We start from the raw sequence: 23611 nt of genomic DNA, 5'->3' as shown, positions 1-23611 counted from the left end.
TAAATTTACTGTTAGCTAAGACTCCTAAGTCCTTTTCCATGTCAGTCATCCCAAGTGTTCTCCCATTTAATACATAATCCATGTGCATTACCTTACATTTATCAATGTTGAACCTCATTTGCCACTTCCCAGCCCACACCTCCAACCTATCCAGATCCATTTGTAACAGTGCACTGTCCTCTATAGTGTTTACCGCTTTACAGAGTTTAGTATAATCTGCAAAGATTGTTACTTTACTATTCAACCTCTCTACAAGGTCATTAATAAATATATTAAACAGAACAGGACCCAAGACGGACCCCTGTGGTACCCCACTAGTAACAGTCACCCAACCAGAATAAGTACCATTAATAACCACCCTCTGTTTCCTATCACTGAGCCAGTTACTTACCCACTTTCACACATTCTCCCCCAGCCCAATTCTTCTCATTTTATGCACCAACCTTTTATGAGGCACCGTATCAAATGCTTTGGAAAAATCCAGATATACAACATCAAGCGATTGCCCTTGGTCTAGTCTGGAGCTCACCTCCTCATAGAAGCTGATCAGGTTAGTCATAAAACCATGCTGATATGGGGTCATACGTTTATTTTTATTAAGATACTCCAAAATAACATCTCTTAGAAAACCCTCAAACAATTTACATACAACGGAGGTTAAACTAACAGGCCTATAATTCCCTGGGTCACCTTTTGTTCCCTTTTTAAATATTGGTGCCACATTTGCTATGCGCCAGTCCTGGGGAACAGTCCCTGTTACTATAGAGTCCCGGAATATTAAAAATAGGGGTCTGTCTATTACATTACTTAATTCCTTTAGAACACGGGTGAATGCCATCTCGACCTAGTGATTTTTCTGTTTTGATTTTTTGTAGGCGGCACTGTACTTCTTCCTGGGTTAGACTAGTGACCTGTACTGGGAAGTTTACCTTATATTACTGTATTTCACCTGGTATTTCATTTTCTTCGATGAATACAGTGAAGAAGAATTTGTTTAAAATATTTGCTTTTTCCTGATCCCCGTTTATAATTTCTTCCTCATCGTTTTTTAAGGGGCCCACACCTTCGTTTTTGACATTTTTGCTATTTATATAGTTAAAGAACATTTTGGGGTTAGTCTTACTCTCTTTGGCAATGAGTCTTTCTGTCTCTATTTTTGCGGCTTTTATCTGTTTTTACATATTTTAAATTTTTCTCGAAAATACACCCTACCCCGAAAATAAGCCCTAGCTGGATTATCGGGGTGGGCTGCAATATAAGCCCTACCCCGAAAATAAGACCTAGGGCCAGGGGTATTCAACTAACGGACCATGGCCGCCAGTAATGCGATGTGGACCCCCGCCCCCACCTTTGGCTGGTCCCTTGGCAAGTTAAATGAGCCGGGGCAGGGACGCTGTCACTTTAAAACGTCTACGCGTATGCACCCACGACGTCATGGCCTGCCCCGCCTGCTACCGGTAAGCAGCAGAAGGAAATCCCGCCGCCGCCGAGAGTTGCAGCTTCAGTTGCGGACGCTATGGCAAGTGCTGGTTTATTATGGCAGAGGGGTGGGGGGCACTGTAGGAGTGTGGAGGACGACGGGGGAAGGGGAGGATGGGGGACTGCAGGAGTGTGGAGGATGGGGGGGGGCTGCAGGAGTGTGGAGGATGAAGGGCTGCGGGAGTGTGGAGGATGGGGGGCTGTGGCAATGTGGAAGATGGGGGTGTGCCGCATCCTCCACACTGCTACAGCCCCCCATCCTCCACACTGCTAAAGCCCCCCATCCCCCCACAGCCCCCCATCCTCCACACTCCTGCAGCCCCCATAAATAAATAAGCCCTACCCTGAAAATAAGCCCTAGTGTGTTTTTTGTGACTAAAATTAATATAAGACCCGGTCTTATTTTCGGAGAAACACGGTAGCTTTTTAATGCTTCTTCACTGCTGTCCTGTTTTAGTATTTTAAATGCTTTATTTTAGTCATTTATTACCCCTTTAATGTTTTTATTCATCCATATTGGTTTTCTTTTATTTCTGACCCTTTTATTCCCATAAGGTATAAATTTATTACAGAGATAATTTAAGATATCTTTAAAAGTCTCCCATTTAGTGTCAGTATTCTTGTTTTTGAGGACATTATCTCATTTTATATTGTTATGGGCTTCTCTGAGCTGATCAAACTTTGCCTTCCTAAAGTTCATTGTTTTTGTGGCCCCTCGAGAGATTCCCTTATTGAAGAATAAGTTATAATGTATTATATAATGATCACAATTTTCCCAGGTGTCCTTTAACCTGCACATTAGTTACTCTGTCAGGTCTGATGGTTAATATTAAGTCTAGTATGGCGCCCCCTCTGGTCTGGCTCTGCACTATTTGGGACAGATAATTGTCTTTAGTTATAGTCAGAAACCTGTTTCCTTTATGAGATTCACAGGTCTCAGTCTCCCAGTCACCGGTCTCAGTTTCCCAGTTTATATATACATCATTTTGATTTGCTGCTTTGTTTATTTGCCTCAGTAATTGATATTCTGCCTCTTCCATTCTGTTTGGTGGCTTAAAACAAACCCCTATCAGATTTTTTTAAATTTTTATCTCCATATATTTCTACCCACATTATCGTCTCCCTCCCATATATCCTCCAGCAGTGCGGCCTTCAGACTTGATTTCACATACAGACAAACTCCTCCCCCTTTCCGTTTTGTCCGAACCTTCCTGAATAGACTATAACCCTATATAGTCATAGCTATCATCCAACCAAGTCTCTGTTATACCCGCTATGTCACAATTTTCCTCAGACATCAACCACTCCAGTTCGTCAGTTTTATTGGACAGACTTCTGGCATTAGTCATCATGCACTTCAATGGTGTATGTTTTTTCTTCCTATGAAGCCTCTCCCTATTAACTATTTTAACCCCACCCCCCTCCGCTCCACCCCCAGGTACATTACTAAGTCCCCCCTCTCTATCTACACTGTCTTCCCTCTCTATGTTATAGGTTCCCTACCCCTCCAGTCCCTAGTTTAAACACTCCTCCACCCTTCTAGCCATCTTCTCCCTGAGCACAGCTGCACCCTCCCAATTGAGGTGCAGCCCGTCTTTACGGTAGAGCCGGTAACCGACAGCGTAGTCAGCCCAGTTCTCCATGAACCCAGACCCCTCCTTCCTACACCAGCTTCTGAGCCACTTGTTTACCTCCCTGATCTCCCGCTGCCTCTCTGGTGTGGCTCGTGGTACAGGCAATACTTCAGAAAATATTACCTTGGAGGTCCTTGCCTTAAGCTTGCGACCTAAGTCCCTGAAATCCTTTTTTAGGACACTCCACCTACCTCTTACTTAGTCATTGGTGCCAATATGTACCATGACTGCTGGGTCCTCTCCAGCCCCATTCAGCAACCTGTCAACCCGAACCGCAATGTGCCGAACTCGAGCGCCTGGAAGACAACACACTGTTCGGCGATCCCGGTCTTTGTGACAGATCGCCCTGTCTTTCCCCCTAATAATTGAGTCCCCCACTACCAGTACCTGTCTAACCTGCCCTGCACTCCTCCTTTCCTCCTTACTGGAGCAGACACCCCCTGGCGGTCAGAGGCAGAGTCCTGCTGCAGTACTGCTAGCTCTGAAATGGCATCCCCCTCATCCGCCAACAGGGCAAACTTGGGGTGTGCCAGTTCAGGACTAGCCTCCCTGACACATTTTTTTCCTCTACCCCATTTTTTAACTGTAACTCAACTAACTGCCTGACTGTCCTGAGCAGGGGACTCCTCTCCATGTTGTCAGTGCTTCTCAATGTTGCTAGTCGCTCCTCTAGATCCAGGATCTGGGCTTCCAGACAAACAACTAGCACACATCTCGCACAACTGCTTTTCAAGGATTTTATACATTGAACAGGTTGTTCACTCATGCTGCTGCCAACTCCTGGCTGTTCCATTCAGCCACTATATGGTCTCCTCATGCTGCCAGCACCTCCATGCTGTGTCATTTAGCCACTATATGGTCTCCTTATACTTCAGCCTCCTTCAGGCTGTACCATTCAGACACTATATGGGCTCCTTATGCTTTCCCCATCTCCAGGCTGTGTCATTCAGCCAATATATTGTTTTCTGATGCTGCTAAGACTGGGATATTAACTCCAAAAATGTTATGGTAGCACTAGCTAACATAAATGCTTAATTGATATTTCAAGTTTGATCTTTCAATGTAAGGGGTTATGAAACCCTCTTGGGTACTGCTGATGCCTGCTCCTGTGTCTTTCAGGAACTACTTGGCTTACTGCTGCTTCTGGGCTTGGGCCTTAAATTTTTGGATGTTTAGCTCGAGCGAAATACATGCTTAATTGAGATTTCAACATTGGTCTTTCAATCTTAGGGGTTATGAAATCCTCTTGTGTACTGCTGATGCCTTTTCCTGACTGTGTCTTTCAGGAACTACTTGGCTTATGTATGCTGCTGGGCTTGGGCCTTAAATTTTTGGATGGTAGCACTATCTAACAGACATCTTCAATAGAGATTTCAACATTCATCTTTTAATCTTAGGGGTTGTAATTTTTTCAAGACTGAGGCCCATTTTGCTGTCGACATCATATTACCTGTGGAATTATCACAATAATCCAATTAAACATGTTGGACCAATAGCAATGAACCATAACTGATTAAATGAAACATTCACACTTTCATTATCAGGAGAGCAATGAGAGGCAGGGGTTGGAACAGGTGGTATCTCGCCTGGCAGAGGACCAGAATGGGTAGTGAAAAAATTTAATTTTCACATCAAATTACATTAAATATTACATTAAAGATCTCTCTATCCTCTTCAATTGTGACACCTTATGGTCTCCCTGCTGCCACATAGACACTCTGCAGCAGTGATTCTAATGGCAATGCCTGTAATCTGCATGTCATAATAAATAATAGTATGATTTCACTAACCCAGCACACTCCCTATGCGTGTTGCAGCAAGGGAAAGTTTTCTACACCCCTATTGGGGCTCTCTGTAGGCCAGACATAGCCATTTTTAATACAGTGTCACTGCAAATTTATTCGACGAAACGAAATATACGAAAAAATTCAGCGAATCGGCCGAGTCGAATTTTTGAAAAGTTCGCTCATCTGTAGCGTATATGAAAAAAAATAAAAAAAATCCAAAAAGTCCAAAAATGCATATTTTTGGTAATTTTGTATACCCCAAATTTTTTTTTTTTTATAAAAAGCGATCAAAAAGTCACATCAAAACAAAAATTGTTACAACCTGCGCTCCGGCTGCACATGACGGCCGTGAGTGCATTGTCCCTACTCCCGGCGGGGCCGAGATGCGCATCGCGGTACACGCCCGCATGCGAGTCCCCGCCCGTCACTCACCCTGTACTGCTGCCGCTTCCACTCCTGTGTCTCGGCTCCGTCACGCGCGCCCCCGTCTCCTAGGGCGCGCGTGCGACTGAGCTCTGAGATTTAAAGGGCCAGTACGCCCACAATTACTGTTTGCACCTGACACTACCTTATAAAGTCCCTGCACTTCCCTGCCGGATCTTCAGTGCCATTTGCCTGAGAGAAAGCGTACCCTTTGCCTAAGTGCCATTGCCGTGTATCCAGACCTTCCTGCTACGTTTTTTGACTACGAACCTTTGCCGCCTGCCTTGACCTTTTGCTATGTTTGACTATGCTACAGCCTCATCCTTCTGTATCTGGCCTTGCCAAGTTACCTGTGTGGTCGAGCCGTGTCGGGGGTCGCGACCTAGGTGTCGCCTGCCGCAGCAAGCCCATCCTGCCTTGCGGCGGGCTCTGGTGAAAACCAGCGGCACCTTAGACTCCGCTCCCTGATACGGTCCGAGTCATCAGCCACACAGATGGAGGATCCACTTCCATCTCCGTGACAGCCTCCAACCAGGTGCTTGACAGCAAGATCTGGCCATGGATCCAACTGGGGTTCCTCTACCTGATAACTCAGATCTTGTACCTATCGTGGCACTTCAGGCACAGCAGTTGGCCCAGCAGGCACAGCAGCTCAACGAGCTAACCACCATGATGCAGCAGTTGCTTTCTGCTCAGCAGCAACAGCCTCAGCCTCCTGCTCCAGTTCAGCCTCCCACTGCTGCGCTCTCCTCCGGAAACCAAACTCCGATTGTCGCTGCCAGAGAAATATGAGGGGCATAGAGTACTCCATGCACATAGAACTCATGGCGGACCAGTTGTACACGGAACGTGCAAAGGTAGCTTTTGTCATTAGTCTCCTGTCTGGAAGGGCTTTGGCCTTGGCAATCCCGCTGTGGGATTGCAGTGATGTTGTCACCACTAATCTCCAGGCATTCCTGACCGAACTCTGCCTATCTTTGAGGAACCTGCTCGAGCCTTCTCTGCAGAGACGGCTCTGCTGAATCTTTCTCAGGGCAACTCCACTGTTGGCGAGTATGCCATCTGGTTCCGAACCCTGGCGTCAGAGTTGTCCTGGAATAATGATGCTCTCTGCGCTACCTTCAAAAGAGGATTATCTAGCCAAATTAAGGATGTCCTCGCAGCCCGGGAATTACCGTCTACCTTAAACTAACTTATACAATTGGCATCCCGGATTGATATCCGTTTCTCCGAACGACAAGAGGAATTACGACAAGAAAGGAAATCTGCACAACCTCGGCGCTTTCCTCGTCTGGCGCCAGTCTTCCACCAACCACCACAACCTTCTTCGCTGCCTCCTGCAATGGAGGCTATGCAGGTGGATCGGTCTCGCTTGACCCTGCAGGAAAGGACTCGCCGACAAACCGAAAATGTATGCCTTTACTGCGCCAGTGCAGATCACTTCCTTATGGACTGTCCTCTGCGTCCTCAGCCACAGGGAAACGCTCGCACCTAGGGTTTGTAGGAGAGGCCTCCCTAGGTGTGAAATTGGAAAAATGCACTTTTGAAAAGGCCAGTCTTCCTTTCTTGGGCTATATTGTTACAAGTGAAGGTCTCCAAATGGATCCCGACAAGTTGTCTGCAGTTCTGGACTGGCCTCTACCGTCTGGTTTGAAAGCAAACCAGCGCTTCCTTGGTTTTGCCTACTACTATCGGCAATTTATACCTCATTACTCCACTCTGGTAGCTCCTATCGTCTCGCCTTACCAAAAAGACGGCTAATCCAAGGGTGTGGACACCAGCGGCTGAAAAAGCTTTCAAACAGTTGAAGTCCGCCTTTGCTTCTGCTCCTGTTTTATCCAGACCTGATCCTAACAAGCCATTCTTCTTGGAAGTCGATGCTTCCTCTATAGGAGCTGGGGCAGTTTTAACTCAGAGAATTTTAACCTGTGGATTTTTCTCTAAAACCTTCTCCCCAGCAGAGAGAAACTATACTATCGGAGATCTCGAGCTCTTAGCCAAGCTGACTTTAGAAGAGTGGTGTCACCTCCTGGAAGGTTCAGTACATCCCGTCACAATTTATTCAGACCACAAGAATCTGCTTTATCTTCAGTCAGCCCATCGTCTCACCCATGACATGCCCGATGGTCATTTATTTTTCTCCAGGTTCAACTTCTTCATCCACTTCCGTCCTGCAGAAAAGAATGTTCGAGCTGACGCTCTCTCCAGGTCTTCAGATGTACACGACGGTGAATCTCTCCCACAGCATTTTTTCCCGCCGGAGCGTCTCATTTCTACAGCACCAGCAAGTCTTCAACATCTACCTCCTGGAAAAACTTATATATCACCTTGTATGAAACTCCGAGTCTTGAAATGGGGACATTTGTCTCTTTTGGCCGGCCATCCTGGTATTTGTAAATCTCTGCAACTCATCTCTAGACATTACTGGTGGCCTACATTGAAAAAGGATGTCATTGATTTTGTTCGGTCCTGCTCAGTCTGTGCCCGGGACTAGACTCCCCGTTCCAAGCCTGCAGGTCTGCTTCAGCCCTTACCTGTTCCTGAGCTTTTGTTACGCTGAGCGCTCCGGGTCCCTGCTCCTCCCCGGAGCGCTCGCGGCATCTCTCTCTCTGCAGCGCCCCGGTCAGACCCGCTGACCGGGAGCGCTGCACTGACATTGCCGGCGGGGATGCGATTCGCATAGCGGGACGCGCCCGCTCGCGAATCGCATCCCAAGTCACTTACCTGTCCCGGTCCCCGGCTGTCATGTTCTGGCGCGCGCGGCTCCGCTCTCTAGGGCGCGGCCGCGCCAGCTCTCTGAGATTTAAAGGGCCAGTGCACCAATGATTGGTGCCTGGCCCAATCAGCCTAATTAGCTTCCACCTGCTCCCTGTCTATATTACCTCACTTCCCCTGCACTTCCTTGCCGGATCTTGTTGCCTTGTGCCAGTGAAAGCGTTTAGTGTTGTCCAAAGCCTGTGTTCCAGATCTCCTGCTATCCTCATTGACTAAGAACCTTGCCGCCTGCCCCGATCTTCTGCTACGTCTGACCTTGCCTCTGCCTAGTCCTTCTGTCCCACGCCTTCTCAGCAGTCAGCGAGGTTGAGCCGTTGCTGGTGGATACGACCTGGTTGCTACCGCCGCAGCAAGACCATCCCGCTTTGCGGCGGGCTCTGGTGAAAACCAGTAGCAACCCTAGAACCGGTCCACCGACACGGTCCACGCCAATCCCTCGCTGACACAGAGGATCCACACCCAGCCTGCCGAATCCTAACAGCTTCCTTGGTCTGATATTGCCATGGATTTCATTACAGACCTTCCATCTTCTCAAGGAAATACTGTCATATGGGTGGTAGTAGATCGATTTTCTAAGATGGCTCATTTTGTACCCCTACCTGGCCTCCCATCAGCACCACAACTTGCCAAGCTTTTTCTTCATCATATCTTTCGTTTGCATGGGCTCCCTTCCCATATTGTTTTCGACTGAGGGGTTCAGTTTGTCTCTAAATTCTGGCGGGCCCTGTGCTCATGTCTACAAATCAAGTTGGATTTCTCCTCGGCTTACCATTCCCAAACCAATGGGCAGGTCGAGAGGGTGAATCAGGTTTTGGGAGACTATCTACGCCATTTTATTTCTGTGCATCAGGATGACTGGGTCGATCTGCTACCATGTGCTGAATTCTCCTACAACCACAGGAATTCCGATTCCTCAGGTGCTTCTCCCTTCTATGTGGTCTATGGACTTCACCCTCGTCCTCCTCATCCTTTGTCATCTTCCTCTGGAGTTGCTGCCATGGTTGAACACGCTCGGAATTTTTCTTCCATCTGGTGAAAAACGCGTCTTTCACTTCTACAGGCTACTTCTCGTATGAAAGTTCTGGCAGACAAGAAGAGACGTCCTCCTCCTGAATACTCTCCTGGTGACAAAGTCTGGCTATCTACTAAATACATCCCTTTTAAGATACCCAGTTATTGTCACGATTCGGCTGGCAGGAGGTGGATCCTCTGTGCCAGAGAGGGATTGGTGTGGACCGTGTTGGTGGACCGGTTCTAAGTTGCTACTGGTATTCACCAGAGCCCGCCGCAAAGCAGGATGGTCTTGCAGCGGTGGTAGCAACCAGGTCGTATCCACCAGCAACGGCTCAACCTCTCTGACTGCTGAAGATAGGCGCGGTACAAGGGAGTAGACAAGAGCAAGGTCGGACGTAGCAGAAGGTCAGGGCAGGCGGCAAGGATCGTAGTCAGGGGCAACGGCAGGAGGTCTGGAACACAGGCTAGGAACACACAAGGAAACGCTTTCACTGGCACAATGGCAACAAGATCCGGTGAGGGAGTGCAGGGGAAGTGAGGTATAAGTAGGGAGTGCACAGGTGAACACACTGATTAAGCCTGCTGCACCAATCAATGGCGCAGTGGCCCTTTAAATTGCAGAGACCCGGCGCGCGCGCGCCCAAAGGAGCGGGGCCGTGCGCGCCGGGACAAGACAGACGGGGAACGAGTCAGGTACGGGAGCCGGGATGCGCATCGCGAGCGGGCGCCTCCCGCATCGCGAATCGCATCCCAGCTGAGAGAGATATTGCAGCGCACCCGGTCAGCAGGTCTGACCGGGGCGCTGCGAATGCGAGGATGCTGCGAGCGCTCCGGGGAGGAGCGGGGACCCGGAGCGCTCGGCGTAACAGTACCCCCCCCCCCCTTGGGTCTCCCCCTCTTCTTGGAGCCTGAGAACCTGAGGATAAGACTTTTGTCTAGGATGTTGTCCTCAGGTTCCCAGGATCTCTCTTCTGGGCCACAGCCTTCCCAATCCACCCAAAAATTTTTTTTTCCTCTGACAGTCTTGGAGGCCAGAATCTCCTTTACGGAGAAGACGTCAGAAGAACCGGAAACAGGAGTGGGGGAAACAAGTTTGGGAGAGAAGCGGTTAATGACGAGGATTAAGGAGAGAGACGTGGAAGGCATTGGGAATACGAAGAGAAGGAGGAAGAAGGAGTTTGTAAGAGACAGGGTTAATCCGGCACAAGACTTTGAAAGGGCCAAGATAGCGTGGTCCCAGTTTGTAACTGGGGACACGAAAGCGGACATATTTAGCGGAGAGCCATACCTTGTCTCCGGGAGCAAAAATGGGGGGAGTTCTTCTTTTCTTATCGGCAAATCTTTTCATCCGGGATGAAGCCTGTAAAAGAGAATTTTGGGTCTCTTTCCATATGGTGGAAAGATCACGAGTCACTTCATCCACAGCGGGCAAACCAGAGGGCAGGGGAGTAGGGAGGGGGGGAAGAGGGTGACGGCCGTACACCACGAAGAATGGGGACTTAGCAGAAGATTCGGAGACTCTGAAGTTGTATGAGAATTCGGCCCAAGGTAGAAGATCTGCCCAGTCATCCTGGCGGGAGGAAACAAAATGCCGTAAATAGTCACCCAGGACCTGATTAATTCTTTCTACTTGCCCATTGGATTGGGGATGATAAGAAGAAGAGAAGTTTAATTTGATCTTGAGCTGTTTACAGAGGGCCCTCCAGAATTTAGACACGAATTGGACGCCTCTATCCGAGACGATATGCGTGGGCAAACCGTGAAGGCGAAAAATGTGTACAAAAAATTGCTTTGCCAACTGAGGCGCTGAAGGAAGACCAGGAAGAGGAATAAAATGTGCCATCTTGGAAAATCGATCAACGACCACCCAAACAACTGTGTTGCCACGGGATGAGGGCAAGTCCGTAATAAAGTCCATACCAATCTGTGACCAAGGCTGTTCGGGGACAGGCAGAGGATGAAGGAGGCCAGCAGGCTTCTGGCGAGGAGTCTTATCCCGGGCACAGACAGTACAGGCCCGCACAAAATCAACAGCATCAGTCTCCAGAGTCGGCCACCAATAGAAACGAGAGATGAGTTGCAAGGATTTTTTGATGCCCGCATGGCCTGCAAGGTGGGAGGAGTGTCCCCATTTGAGAATCCCGAGACGCTGGCGTGGAGAAACGAAGGTCTTCCCTGGAGGAGTTTGCCTGATGGAGGCTGGAGAAGTGGAGATCAGACAGTCAGGAGGAATGATGTGTTGCGGAGAGACCTCTACTTCAGAGGCATCAGAAGAACGAGAGAGGGCATCGGCCCTAATGTTCTTGTCAGCAGGGCGAAAATGAATTTTAAAGTTAAAACGGGCAAAGAACAACGACCACCTGGCCTGGCGAGGGTTCAGTCGTTGGGCAGACTGGAGATAGGAGAGATTCTTGTGATCAGTGTATATGATAACTGGAAATTTGGATCCCTCCAGCAGGTGCCTCCATTCCTCAAGCGCCAATTTAATGGCCAGTAGTTCTCGATCCCCGATGGAATAGTTTCTCTCCGCCGGGGAGAAGGTCCTAGAAAAAAAACCACAAGTCACAGCATGCCCGGAAGAATTTTTTTTGTAGAAGGACAGCTCCAGCTCCCACTGAGGAGGCATCTACCTCCAATAGGAAGGGTTTAGATGGGTCAGGTCTGGAGAGCACGGGAGCGGAAGAAAAGGCAGACTTGAGATGTTTAAATGCGTCTTCCGCTTGGGGAGACCAGGACTTGGGATTGGCATTTTTCTTGGTTAAAGCCACGATAGGAGCTACAATAGTGGAAAAGTGTGGAATAAACTGTCTGTAATAATTGGCGAACCCCAAAAAACGTTGGATAGCACGGAGTCTGGAGGGGCGTGGCCAATCTAAGACGGCAGAGAGTTTATCTGGGTCCATTTGTAGTCCCTGGCCAGAGACCAAGTATCCTAGGAAAGGAAGAGATTGACATTCAAAGAGACATTTCTCCATTTTGGCATAAAGTTGATTGTCCCAAAGTCTCTGAAGAACCATGCGGACATGCTGGCGGTGTTCTTCTAAGTTGGCAGAAAAAATCAGTATATAGTCCAGATAAACCACAACACAGGAATATAGGAGATCACGAAAAATTTCATTAACAAAGTCTTGGAAGACGGCAGGGGCGTTGCATAGGCCAAAGGGCATGACCAGATACTCAAAATGAAAAGAGCAGTGGAATCCTGGTTCCACGAAGAAGCGGTGCTTGGTAGCGCTCATTTCCAGCGAGAGACGAAAGATTGTAGTCTACGAACTCGGGTATGGCATAAAGAAAAAAGTCTTTATTCGCACATGTAGTAACACAAGGGATAACGCGTTTCGAGGGGCGGAGACCCCCTCTTCGTCAGATCCAATCATATGTTGGGATAGGTTCCCGTCCCACTTATACAGAAAAAAGCCCACGAGAAAGTACACACTGGCGAATCAAATTGCGTTACACTATATACATCTTATTTAAATGTACATATCAATAATCAATAATATATATAAACCTTAAAAAGATTAAAAGAATTCCCGCTGGGAAAAGAGGAAGGGGAAAGATCAGAGGAAGCTATAATGATAGTATGCTCACTCATAGATCCTAGGTTGAGGGTTCGGGTGGCTCCCTCGTTTGGGCCGCCAATAGTTGAAATGAAGCTCCGTGGTCCGGTGCCGTGGTTCCTGGTGAGATGAAAAAACGCACAGTAGAGGAGGAACTGGCAGTAAGAATCTGACAGTAAGACAGAGTAAACCTCACTTACCACTCCGTGCAGCTGAGCGACTGTCTTTAGAGCATGCGATTCCTCCCATTCTCCGTGCCTCCTAACCTAGAGAATGTCAGGTGCAGTGTGTCCCATGGAACTCCGCCGACGCGGTGATCCGACATCTACCCGGAGCAACTCTCGGCCGGGAGAACGGGTCTCCCATTTCCTGTGTGGCCAGTTCCTCCTCTGCTGTGCGTTTTTTCATCTCACCAGGAACCACGGCACCGGACCACTGAGCTTCATTTCAACTATTGGCGGCCCAAACGAGGGAGCCACCCGAACCCTCAACCTAGGATCTATGAGTGAGCATACTATCATTATAGCTTCCTCTGATCTTTCCCCTTCCTCTTTTCCCAGCGGGAATTCTTTTAATCTTTTTAAGGTTTATATATATTATTGATTATTGATATGTACATTTAAATAAGATGTATATAGTGTAACGCAATTTGATTCGCCAGTGTGTACTTTCTCGCGGGCTTTTTTCTGTATAAGTGGGACGGGAACCTATCCCAACATATGATTGGATCTGACGAAGAGGGGGTCTCCGCCCCTCGAAACGCGTTATCCCTTGTGTTACTACATGTGCGAATAAAGACTTTTTTCTTTATGCCATACCCGAGTTCGTAGACTACAATCTTTCGTCTCTCGCTGGAAACGAGCGCTACCAAGCACCGCTTCTTCGTGGAACCAGGATTCCACTGCTCTTTTCCCTATACCAGACGTCCAGGACCAGTTCCCGAGATGAACGGGTGCCCAGCAGCTCTTCCACCACTACCTCCCAGGGATCTGGGGAATAAGCCTTCAACGGTGTTGTGTCTGTAACACAACACCCCCAGGTGAGCGCACCAGTCTTTGTTCACCTATGTATCTCCTATACATACAGAATCATGGCACATTAGTGCGCTCTCTTCTCTGTTTCTTTTTTTGCATATACTTGAGTCAGATACTCAAAGTGTCCATCTCTGGTGTTAAATGCAGTCTTCCATTCGTCCCCCTCCCTGATGCGGATGAGATTATAAGCACCTCTTAAGTCCAGTTTGGTAAAGATGTGGGCACCTTGTAAGCGATCAAAGAGTTCCGAGATAAGAGGTAAGGGGTAGCGTTTTTTTACCGTGATTTTATTAAGTCCGCGGTAATCAATACAAGGACGTAGGGAGCCATCTTTTTTGGACACAAAAAAAAATCCAGCTCCGGCAGGAGAGGAGGACTTGCAGATAAACCCCTTTTTTAAATTCTCCTGGATGTACTCCGACATGGCAAGAGTCTCAGGAGCAGACAGAGGATAGATTCTGCCCCGGGGTGGAGTAGTACCTGGGAGGAGGTCAATAGGACAGTCATAAGGCCTGTGAGGAGGCAAAGTCTCAGCTTGCTTTTTGCAAAAAACGTCAGAATAGTCCATATAAGCCTTAGGAAGACCGGATACAGGGGGAACCACAGGGTCACGGCAAGGAGTACTGGGAACCGGTTTAAGACAGTCCTTGTGACAAGAAGTACCCCAGTTCTTGATTTCTCCTGTGGACCAATCAAGGGTTGGGGAATGGCGTTGAAGCCACGGTAATCCAAGAAGAATTTCAGAAGTGCAGTTGGAGAGGACCAAAAATTCAATTTTTTCGTGATGAGGTCCGATGCACATTAGGAGAGGTTCCGTGCGGTAACGCACGGTACAGTCCAATCTTTCATTGTTAACAGAATTGATGTAGAGGGGTCTGGCGAGACTGGTCACCGGGATGTTGAACCTGTTGATGAGAGAGGCCAAAATAAAATTTCCTGCAGATCCGGAATCCAAGAAGGCCATAGCAGAGAAGGAGAAGGTAGAGGAAGATATCCGCACAGGCACAGTAAGGCGTGGGGAAGCAGAGTTGACACCAAGAACTGTCTCATCTTTGTGCGGAGTCAGCATACGTCTTTCCAGGCGGGGAGGACGGATAGGAAAATCTTTCAAGAAGTGTTCGGTACCGGCACAGTACAGGCATAGGTTCTCCATGCGGCGTTGTGTCCTCTCTTGAGGTGTCAAGCGAGACCGGTCGACTTGCATAGCCTCCACGGCGGGAGGCACAGGAACGGATTGCAGAGGACCAGAGGAGAGAGGAGCCGGGGAGAGAAACCGCCTCGTGCGAACAAAGTCCATATCCTGGCGGAGCTCCTGACGCCTTTCGGAAAAACGCATGTCAATGCGGGTGGCAAGATGAATAAGTTCATGCAGGTTAGCAGGAATTTCTCGTGCGGCCAGCACATCTTTAATGTTGCTGGATAGGCCTTTTTTAAAGGTCGCGCAGAGGGCCTCATTATTCCAGGATAATTCGGAGGCAAGAGTACGGAATTGGATGGCGTACTCGCCAACAGAAGAATTACCCTGGACCAGGTTCAGCAGGGCAGTCTCAGCAGAAGAGGCTCGGGCAGGTTCCTCAAAGACACTTCGGATCTCCGTGAAGAAGGAGTGTACAGAGGCAGTGACAGGGTCATTGCGGTCCCAGAGCGGTGTGGCCCATGACAGAGCTTTCCCAGACAGAAGGCTGACTACGAAAGCCACCTTAGACCTTTCAGTAGGAAACTGGTCCAAAATCATCTCCAAGTGCAGGGAACATTGCGAAAGAAAGCCACGGCAAAACTTAGAGTCCCCATCAAATTTATCCGGCAAGGATAATCGTAAGCCGGAAGCGGCCACTCGCTGCGGAGGAGGTGCAGGAGCTGGCGGAGGAGATTGTTGCTGGAGCTGTGGTAATAGCTGCTGTAGCATCACGGTCAGTTGAGACAGCTGGTGGCCTTGTTGCGCTATCTGTTGCGACTGCTGGGCGACCACCGTGGTGAGGTCGGCGACAACTGGCAGTGGGACTTCAGCGGGATCCATGGCCGGATCTACTGTCACGATTCGGCTGGCAGGAGGTGGATCCTCTGTGCCAGAGAGGGATTGGCGTGGACCGTGTTGGTGGACCGGTTCTAAGTTGCTACTGGTATTCACCAGAGCCCGCCGCAAAGCGGGATGGTCTTGCAGCGGCGGTAGCAACCAGGTCGTATCCACCAGCAACGGCTCAACCTCTCTGACTGCTGAAGATAGGCGCGGTACAAGGGAGTAGACAAGAGCAAGGTCGGACGTAGCAGAAGGTCAGGGCAGGCAGCAAGGATCGTAGTCAGGGGCAACGGCAGGAGGTCTGGAACACAGGCTAGGAACACACAAGGAAACGCTTTCACTGGCACAGTGGCAACAAGATCCGGCGAGGGAGTGCAGGGGAAGTGAGGTATAAGTAGGGAGTGCACAGGTGAACACACTGATTAAGCCTGCTGCGCCAATCAATGGCGCAGTGGCCCTTTAAATTGCAGAGACCCGGCGCGCGCACGCCCTAAGGAGCGGGGCCGTGCGCGCCGGGACAAGACAGACGGGGAACGAGTCAGGTACGGGAGCCGGGATGCGCATCGCGAGCGGGCGCCTCCCGCATCGCGAATCGCATCCCGGCTGAGAGAGATATTGCAGCGCACCCGGTCAGCAGGTCTGACCGGGGCGCTGCGAATGCGAGGATGCTGCGAGCGCTCCGGGGAGGAGCGGGGACCCGGAGCGCTCGGCGTAACAGTTATAAACTAGGTCCTCGTTATTTGGGCCCCTATAAAGTCAAGAAGCGACTCAATCCCGCGGCTTATTCCCTCCATCTGTCCTCCTCTCTCCGGATCCTGAATTCCTTCCATGTTTCCCTCCTGAAACCAGCCATCTTCAACCGTTTCTCTCCTAGGGACATCTCTCCTGCTCCCATCTCTGGAACCTCTGATGTGTATGTTGTAAAGGAAATCTTGGACTCTAAGTTCATCAGAGGAAAACGATTTTTTCTGGTTGATTGGGAAGGTTTCGGTCTGGAGAGAGCCGCAGGACAATATTCTGGACAAAGACCTTCTCAAGAAATTCCTGAGCCGCAAAAGGGGGGGGGGGTACTGTTACAACCTGCGCTCCAGCCGCACATGTCGGCTGTGAGCGCATTGTCCCTACTCCCGGTCGGAGCTGGGATGCGCATCGCGGGGCACGCCCGCATGCGAGTCCCGGCCTGTCAGTCATCCTGTACTGCTGCCGCTTCCGCTCCTGTGTCTCGGCTCTAGGGTGTGCCCGCGACGGAGCTCTGAGATTTAAAGGGCCAGTACGCCCATAATTACCGTTTGCAGCTGAAACTACCTTATAAAGTCCCTGCAACTCCCACACTTCCCTGCTGGATATTCAGTGCCATTTGCCTGAGAAAAAGTGTACCCTTTGCCTAATTGCCATTCCCGTGTATCCAGACCTTCATGCTACGTTTTTTGACTACGAATCTTTGCTGCCTGCCTTGACCTTCTGCTACGTTTGACTACGCTACAGCCTCATCCTTCTGTACCTCGCCTTGCCCAGTTACCTGTGTGGTCGAGCCGTGTCGGGGGTAGCGACCTGGGTATCGCCTGCCGCAGCAAGCCCATCCTGCCTTGCGGCGGGCTCTGGTAAAAACCAGCGGCACCTTAGACTCCGCTCCCCGATATGGTCCGAGTCATCAGCCACACAGGTGGAGGATCCACTTCCATCTCCATGACAGCCTCCAACCAGGTGCGTGACGAAAATGGTACCTATAAAAACTACAGACCATGATGCAAAATATAGCCCCGTATGCGGAAAAATAAAAAAGTTATAGGGGTCAGAAGATGACAATTTTAAACATACTCATTTTGGTGCATGCAGTAATACATTTTTTTAAAGTAGTAAAATAAAATCAAACCTACATAAATTGGGTATCCTTGTAACTGTATGGACCTACAGAATAAATGTGATGTCATTTTTCCCGATAAGTGCACTGCATAGAAATAGAAGCCGCTAAAAATTACAAAATGGCGTATTTTTTTTCAATTTTGTCCCACAAAAATATTTTTTTGTTTCCCCATAGATTTTGTGGTGAAATAACTGATGTCATTACAAAGTAAAATTGGTAGCGCATAAAACAAGCCTGCATATAGGTCTGTAGGTGGAAAACTGGAAGTGTTTGATTTTTAGAAGGGGAGGAGGAAAAAACAAAAGTACAAAAACGGAAAAACCCTAATTCCTTAAAGGGTTAATAACCCTTACTCTCTAACCTCTCAGACACAGACTGCTTATCAGAGAAAAACAAAACAGTGTCATTATCCCTCATCCCTGACACATTATTACACAATATGATAAATCGATATTAGCATTATGCATTCTCCTCCTGACTTCCCCAAAGGAAGCCCTTTTTAATCTCTGCCACGTTAAAGGGGTACTCCAGTAGAAAACATTTTCTTTTAATCGCCTGGTGCCAGAAATTACTTTAAAAATCTTAATCCTTTCAGTAATTATCAGCTGCTGTATGTTCCACAGGAAGTTATTTTCTTTTTGAATTTCTTTTCTGTCTGACCACAGTGCTCTCTGCTGACACCTCTGTTAGGTTGCTAAATATCCTACAGTTGTTACTACCAGTTTCAGAACCACCTTTTCTCCTGAGCACATCTGTCTGCCTGATGTCTGTCCTAACCTTTCGATCATTCACCATTGTGGGAGAACACTGTGTGCCCTGAATTCTATTAATTTACTATTTTAAGGGGAACACTATCTGCTCTCAAGCTGTCAGTCTTGTTTTGGTTACCATGCTTAGGCTAAATTTCCACACAGGTTTTTTTTTTTTTAAGTTTTTTTTTGGTTGGAAAACTGCCACTGCAGTTTTTGAGCCAAAGTCAGAAGTGTATTTAAAGGAATGGGAAATATAATGGAAGGACTTATACCTCTCCAGTCTACTTGATCCACTTCTGACTTTGGCTCAAAAACTGCAGTGGCAGTCTTCCCAAAAATGCCAGAAAAAAACCTGTGTGCAAACTTAGCCTTATAGAGATAACACTAAGGGGAGTGACCTGGGTATCCTCTGCAACTAGATTCAAATGTGTGTATATGGGTTAAAGTGTGAAAACCTGGGAATTCCTTTAAAGGGGGTACTCCGCCCCTAGACATCTTATCCCCGATTACGGGGGGCCCGCCACTGGGGACCCCCATGATCCCCCCTGCAGAAGCCCAGTACTTCAGTATCCCGGAGCTAAGTTTTCTGCGAGGCTGATGATGGGCGGGGCAGGGGGCGGGGCATTGTGACTTCACTGCCTGCCCCCTCAATTCAAGTCTATGGGAGGGGGCGTGGTGACCCTTCCATAGACTTGCACTGAGGGGGCGGGCATGACATCATGAGGGGCGTGACCATGATGTCACAATGCCCTGCCCCCTGCACTGCCAGTCATCAGCCTCGGAGAAAACTTAGCTCTCGGCTGCTGAGGTTCCGGGCTGCTGCAGGGGCGATCACGGGGTCCCCAGCGGCAGGCAGCCCCATGATCAGACAGCATATCCCCTATCCTTTGGATAGGGGATAAGATGTCTAGGGGCAGAGTACAACTTTAAGAGAAACTGTCAGCCTTTTCACCCACATTAAACCCAATACACTGGGTATAGTGCGGGTGAACCTGTGTAAAAACATGTTTTACTTCCTTAAATTGGTTCAGCCATCTCTGATATATTTTTAGTATGCAAATTCCCTCCTCTGCACAATGGAGGCAGGAGCCTGGGCCCATATCTGAAGCATGCATGTACATAATAAAGGTTTGTGTCAGAAACCCCACATCCTTCCCTCAACAGTTTAAGGGAAAACATTGTCAAAAGACAAAAAAAAAATCACTGCATTTTAATTTACTTATTTGAGTCAATGTGAACAGTAAAATCTATGTGAAGTAATCACATATAAACCACCATAGACCTCCAGGATACTGCATAACTTTTTAAGCATCCAAAAAGATCATGCATAATGTATAATGTGTGTCATTATTAACTCCCTCATGTCTTTTTCTAAATCACCAGAGATACATTTATAAGCTGCTTCAGATCCCAAAATATTGCCCTGGTTTGTACACATCTGGCAAATTTCTCATAGAGATTTATGTATATGCTGCAAAAACATACCCCATTAAAGCGCAAGTGTCATGACATTTTGGTGCAATAACCTGCATACAGCCTTTGTACTGTGTGCAGGTGGTGGGTATAACAATGTCTTTACCTGAAATATGGCAGCTTTCATGACTGCAATAAAGGCTTTTATTCAAAGCCACTGACGGTCAGATGTGTCAATCACACAGAGGTCCCAGCGCGGACATACGGGGTGGGGGTGGGCGTGGCGGTGTCAGGGCATCGCGTACCTCGCGCCACGCCTATCCGACCGTCAGTGGCTTTGAATAAAAACCTTTTTTGCAGTCATGAAAGCCACCAAATTTCAGATAAAAACATTGTTATACCCACCACCTGCACACAGTACAAAGGCTGTGTGCAGGTTATTACACCAAAATGTCATGACAGTTGTGCTTTAAATTGTATAGAACGTGTTTCAGTAACAGAAACTTCTGAAAAATATCTGCTATGTGATAACATACACCAAGGCTCGCTATCCCTTTTTCTCCTTTGAGCAAAGTAAAAATTAATCACATAGTGTAAAAATATATGACCTGGTGTATTAGGACTGTAGCTTCAAAAGCCTCTCAAACCTTTACTTATCCCTTTCCACAAGATAGCAGATAATTGTGAGATTGCAGCGGTCTAACCCTTGGGCTTATAAAACTGGCCAAAAACAATGCATTAACATCATCTTAAAGAGGACCTGTGACCAACCTAACAAAATTGAGATTGCATTATCTTAAAGGGGTATTCCAGGAATTTTTTTTATTTGACTATGCTACAGGGGCTGTAAAGTTAGTGTAGTTCATAATATAGTGTCTGTACCTGTGTGTGACGGTTTTCTCACAATTCTTCTGTGATTTTCACTCGAATATTTATTTTTAACAGCATCCAACATTACTGTTGTCTCGGATTTTTCCCAGGTTGCAATGTGGCCGAGACCTGACTCACTAGTCAGCTGATGACAGGGAGCCTGTCTGCTTCAATGGGTGTAGCTGATCGCTTAGTGGGAGAGACATCAATCTGCAACTAATGCAACAGCTGTAGGCACCCTGATTGAAAACCAAAGGTCTTTTGAATGGATGCAGCTCATTTATGTTTCAATGGGTGGGGTGGCTGATGTGTGGGAGGGAGGAAGATGGAATTGTGGCATTTGTAGTCAAAAAAGGAAAAGTCAAACAGGAAAAACAAGTTCACAAACAGCTAGCCACAGTGTTATGTAATCTCATGACATAGCCATTTAGCCCCAAGACAAGTGCAGATCCTTCCTAAGCATGTCCATTACTGTCTGCCAGGTACATACTAAAATCACCTTATGGTGGATAACCCCTTTTAATAGCTTATAGTGCCCTAGTCTGTTTTACAATTTCTTGTTAGACCCTTCCATTCCTGAGATATTTGGGTTTATAGTTTATATGACAGCTCAGGAAATTTAATAGGAATGATCTTAATTTTAATAATAGGAGTGAATATTAGGTGATGGGTGGGATTATACAGTCAGTTGATATTCCCTCCCATTTTTAAATGCCTTGAATTTAAAACCAAAGTTTAAACCCTCATATCTCAGGAACGGAAAGATGTATAAGAAACTGTAAAAAGGTTTTTGATCAAGACAAACTAAACTATGTAAACATACAAAACTAACTAAAAAGGTAAGTAATATAAGGTTTCCTTAGCACTAGATCCAATGACAGGTATAAAGAGTGGACAATGTAGAGGAAAATAAAATAAGAACATAAGAAAATAACTTGGAAAATTGAATGATTTAAAAAATAAAAGGAAGCAACTGGGAAAAAAAGCGTTCCTTTGTGTGATACCTTACAGACACTGGTATGTGCAGGTGGATTATCGCTTACCAGAGAGCGTTGTGCAACCTCAATCACAATTTTAGAATCTGTATTAGGGTGCGTTCCCACAGGGCGTATACGCAGCGTATTTGACGCTGCGCAAAATGTATGGCAGCAGCGGGAAATACGCTGCGTATCCCTTGCTCACTATACACACAGGGCTTTCCGGCGGCAGCCCTATGTGTGTAGTGAGTTTTGGAGGCGGAGCCGCGCGTCACAGATACGCCGGCACACGGCCCCGCCTCCAAAACTCACTACACACATAGGGCTGCCGCCGGAAAGCCCTGTGTGTATAGTGAGCAAGGGATACGCAGCGTATTTCCCGCTGCTGCCATACATTTTGCGCAGCGTCAAATACGCTGCGTATACGCCCTGTGGGAACGCACCCTTAAGGTGAGTCTGCTGCTGGCTTTCCATCCAAAACAACAATCAGGAAACCAAGAAACTCCTCCAAGGACAGATTGGGTAATCAGGTGCTGATAATCTCAGGTAAGAACTAGAGATTTATTCCCCACAATGCAATGCGTTTCACAATGATTCGATCATATGCTTGAGAAAGCAATCGAATGATAGTGAAACGCATTGCACTGTGGGAAATAAATCTCTAGTTCTTACCTGAGTCTTTCAGCCCCTGATTACCCATCTGTCCTTGGAAAAGTTTATTGGTTTGCTGATTAAAAGAGCATAGTAAAATCTTGCTGTGTTTTTGCAGCTTACTATTAGACAAATATGCAGGACTTATATTTTATGTCTCAATGTCAGGCAAAATTACTGAATATAAATCACCCCTAAATATAAATTACCTGTAGTGTTTGTAGGCGCATAGTAGCTACCTGCAGAAACAGAAAGGTTAAATGTTAATAGTGGATCTACAACATTTATAAAGTTCATAAAGTTCAACCAAGATACTTTTTACAAAAGAACTGTATGATATGGGGTAATGAGATGGCCTTAGTTCGGGGCTGGTCTAAATCACAGCACATTGTCATATTGATCCCATGATCGCATGTCATGTGCTTCAGGATGCAGTTTTTAAGCAACCCCCCCCCCCCCCCTACACACACACACACATACACCTTTTTTTTTTTCTAATTGCAAGTCATGTAATCACCAGCATTGCCTCTGACAAGTTGATGTCAAATACATTTACTGTTGCTGGCGAGTTCCTTATTCCCAATATCCTGTAACTCCAAGCTTTTTAAACTATTTCCAGTTGCTTCCTGCTTAAGAAACAAAATTCTAAGATTTTAAGTTGCTAAATGTTGTGGCTACCAATTTCAGAACCAGCTTGTTTCCTGACCACATCTGTCTGCCTGATGTCTGTCCTGACCTTTTGACCATTTACCATTGTAGGAGAAGACTTTCTGTCCTGATTTTGCCTCAGCTACCATTTTAAGGGGAACACTCTCATATTGTCAGTCTTCTGTTTTCGTACCATGCTCTGGAATCATCATCTTTTGTTAATAGAGGTATCCCCTGCAACTAGATCCAAATGCTTGCATATGGGTTAAAGTGTGAAAACCTGGGAATTCCTTAAAGGGAAACTGACAGCATATTAACTTGCTCTAAACTCAATACACTATATAGTGCGGGTAAGCCTGAGTAAAACGAAGTTTTACTTACTAAAATGGGTTCAGCCATCCCTGAGATATAGCCTCCATTGCTAGTATGCAAATTACCTCATTTGCACAATGGAGACAGGAGCCAGCTTGCTGAGCTTCCCTGCCTCCATCCCCTTTGCTCAGCTATGTCTTCCCATCTTGTGAATATTTATAATTCTTCACTCTCACTTCATTACAATCTGAGAATGAAGATGAGAGAGGGATGCATTCGCTCTGCCAGAAAAGCAGATCGCTCACGTGAGCACAGGCTCTCATGTCACTAGGACGTGAGAGTGAAAAATTATGAATATTGACAGGATGGGCAGGCATAGCTGAGCAAAGAGGATGGAGGCA

At 47.3% G+C, this 23611-nt stretch overlaps 1 protein-coding gene across 1 annotated transcript in view; it reads right to left on the bottom strand.

The window, feature by feature from the left end:
- Window positions 1-23611, bottom strand: part of DMBT1 (deleted in malignant brain tumors 1) — a 222876-nt gene that overhangs the window by 173437 nt on the left and 25828 nt on the right. The window contains exon 2 of the mRNA XM_056563617.1: window positions 22460-22489. Coding sequence (XP_056419592.1) covers window positions 22460-22489 — 30 coding nt within the window. The remainder of the gene's footprint in view (window positions 1-22459; window positions 22490-23611) is intronic.

This window comes from Hyla sarda, chromosome 3 (genome assembly GCF_029499605.1).
Source record: "Hyla sarda isolate aHylSar1 chromosome 3, aHylSar1.hap1, whole genome shotgun sequence".
Classification (NCBI taxonomy): domain Eukaryota; kingdom Metazoa; phylum Chordata; class Amphibia; order Anura; family Hylidae; genus Hyla; species Hyla sarda.
Note: the sequence above shows the minus strand (reverse complement) of the source record. Positions and strands in the feature narration are given on the sequence as shown.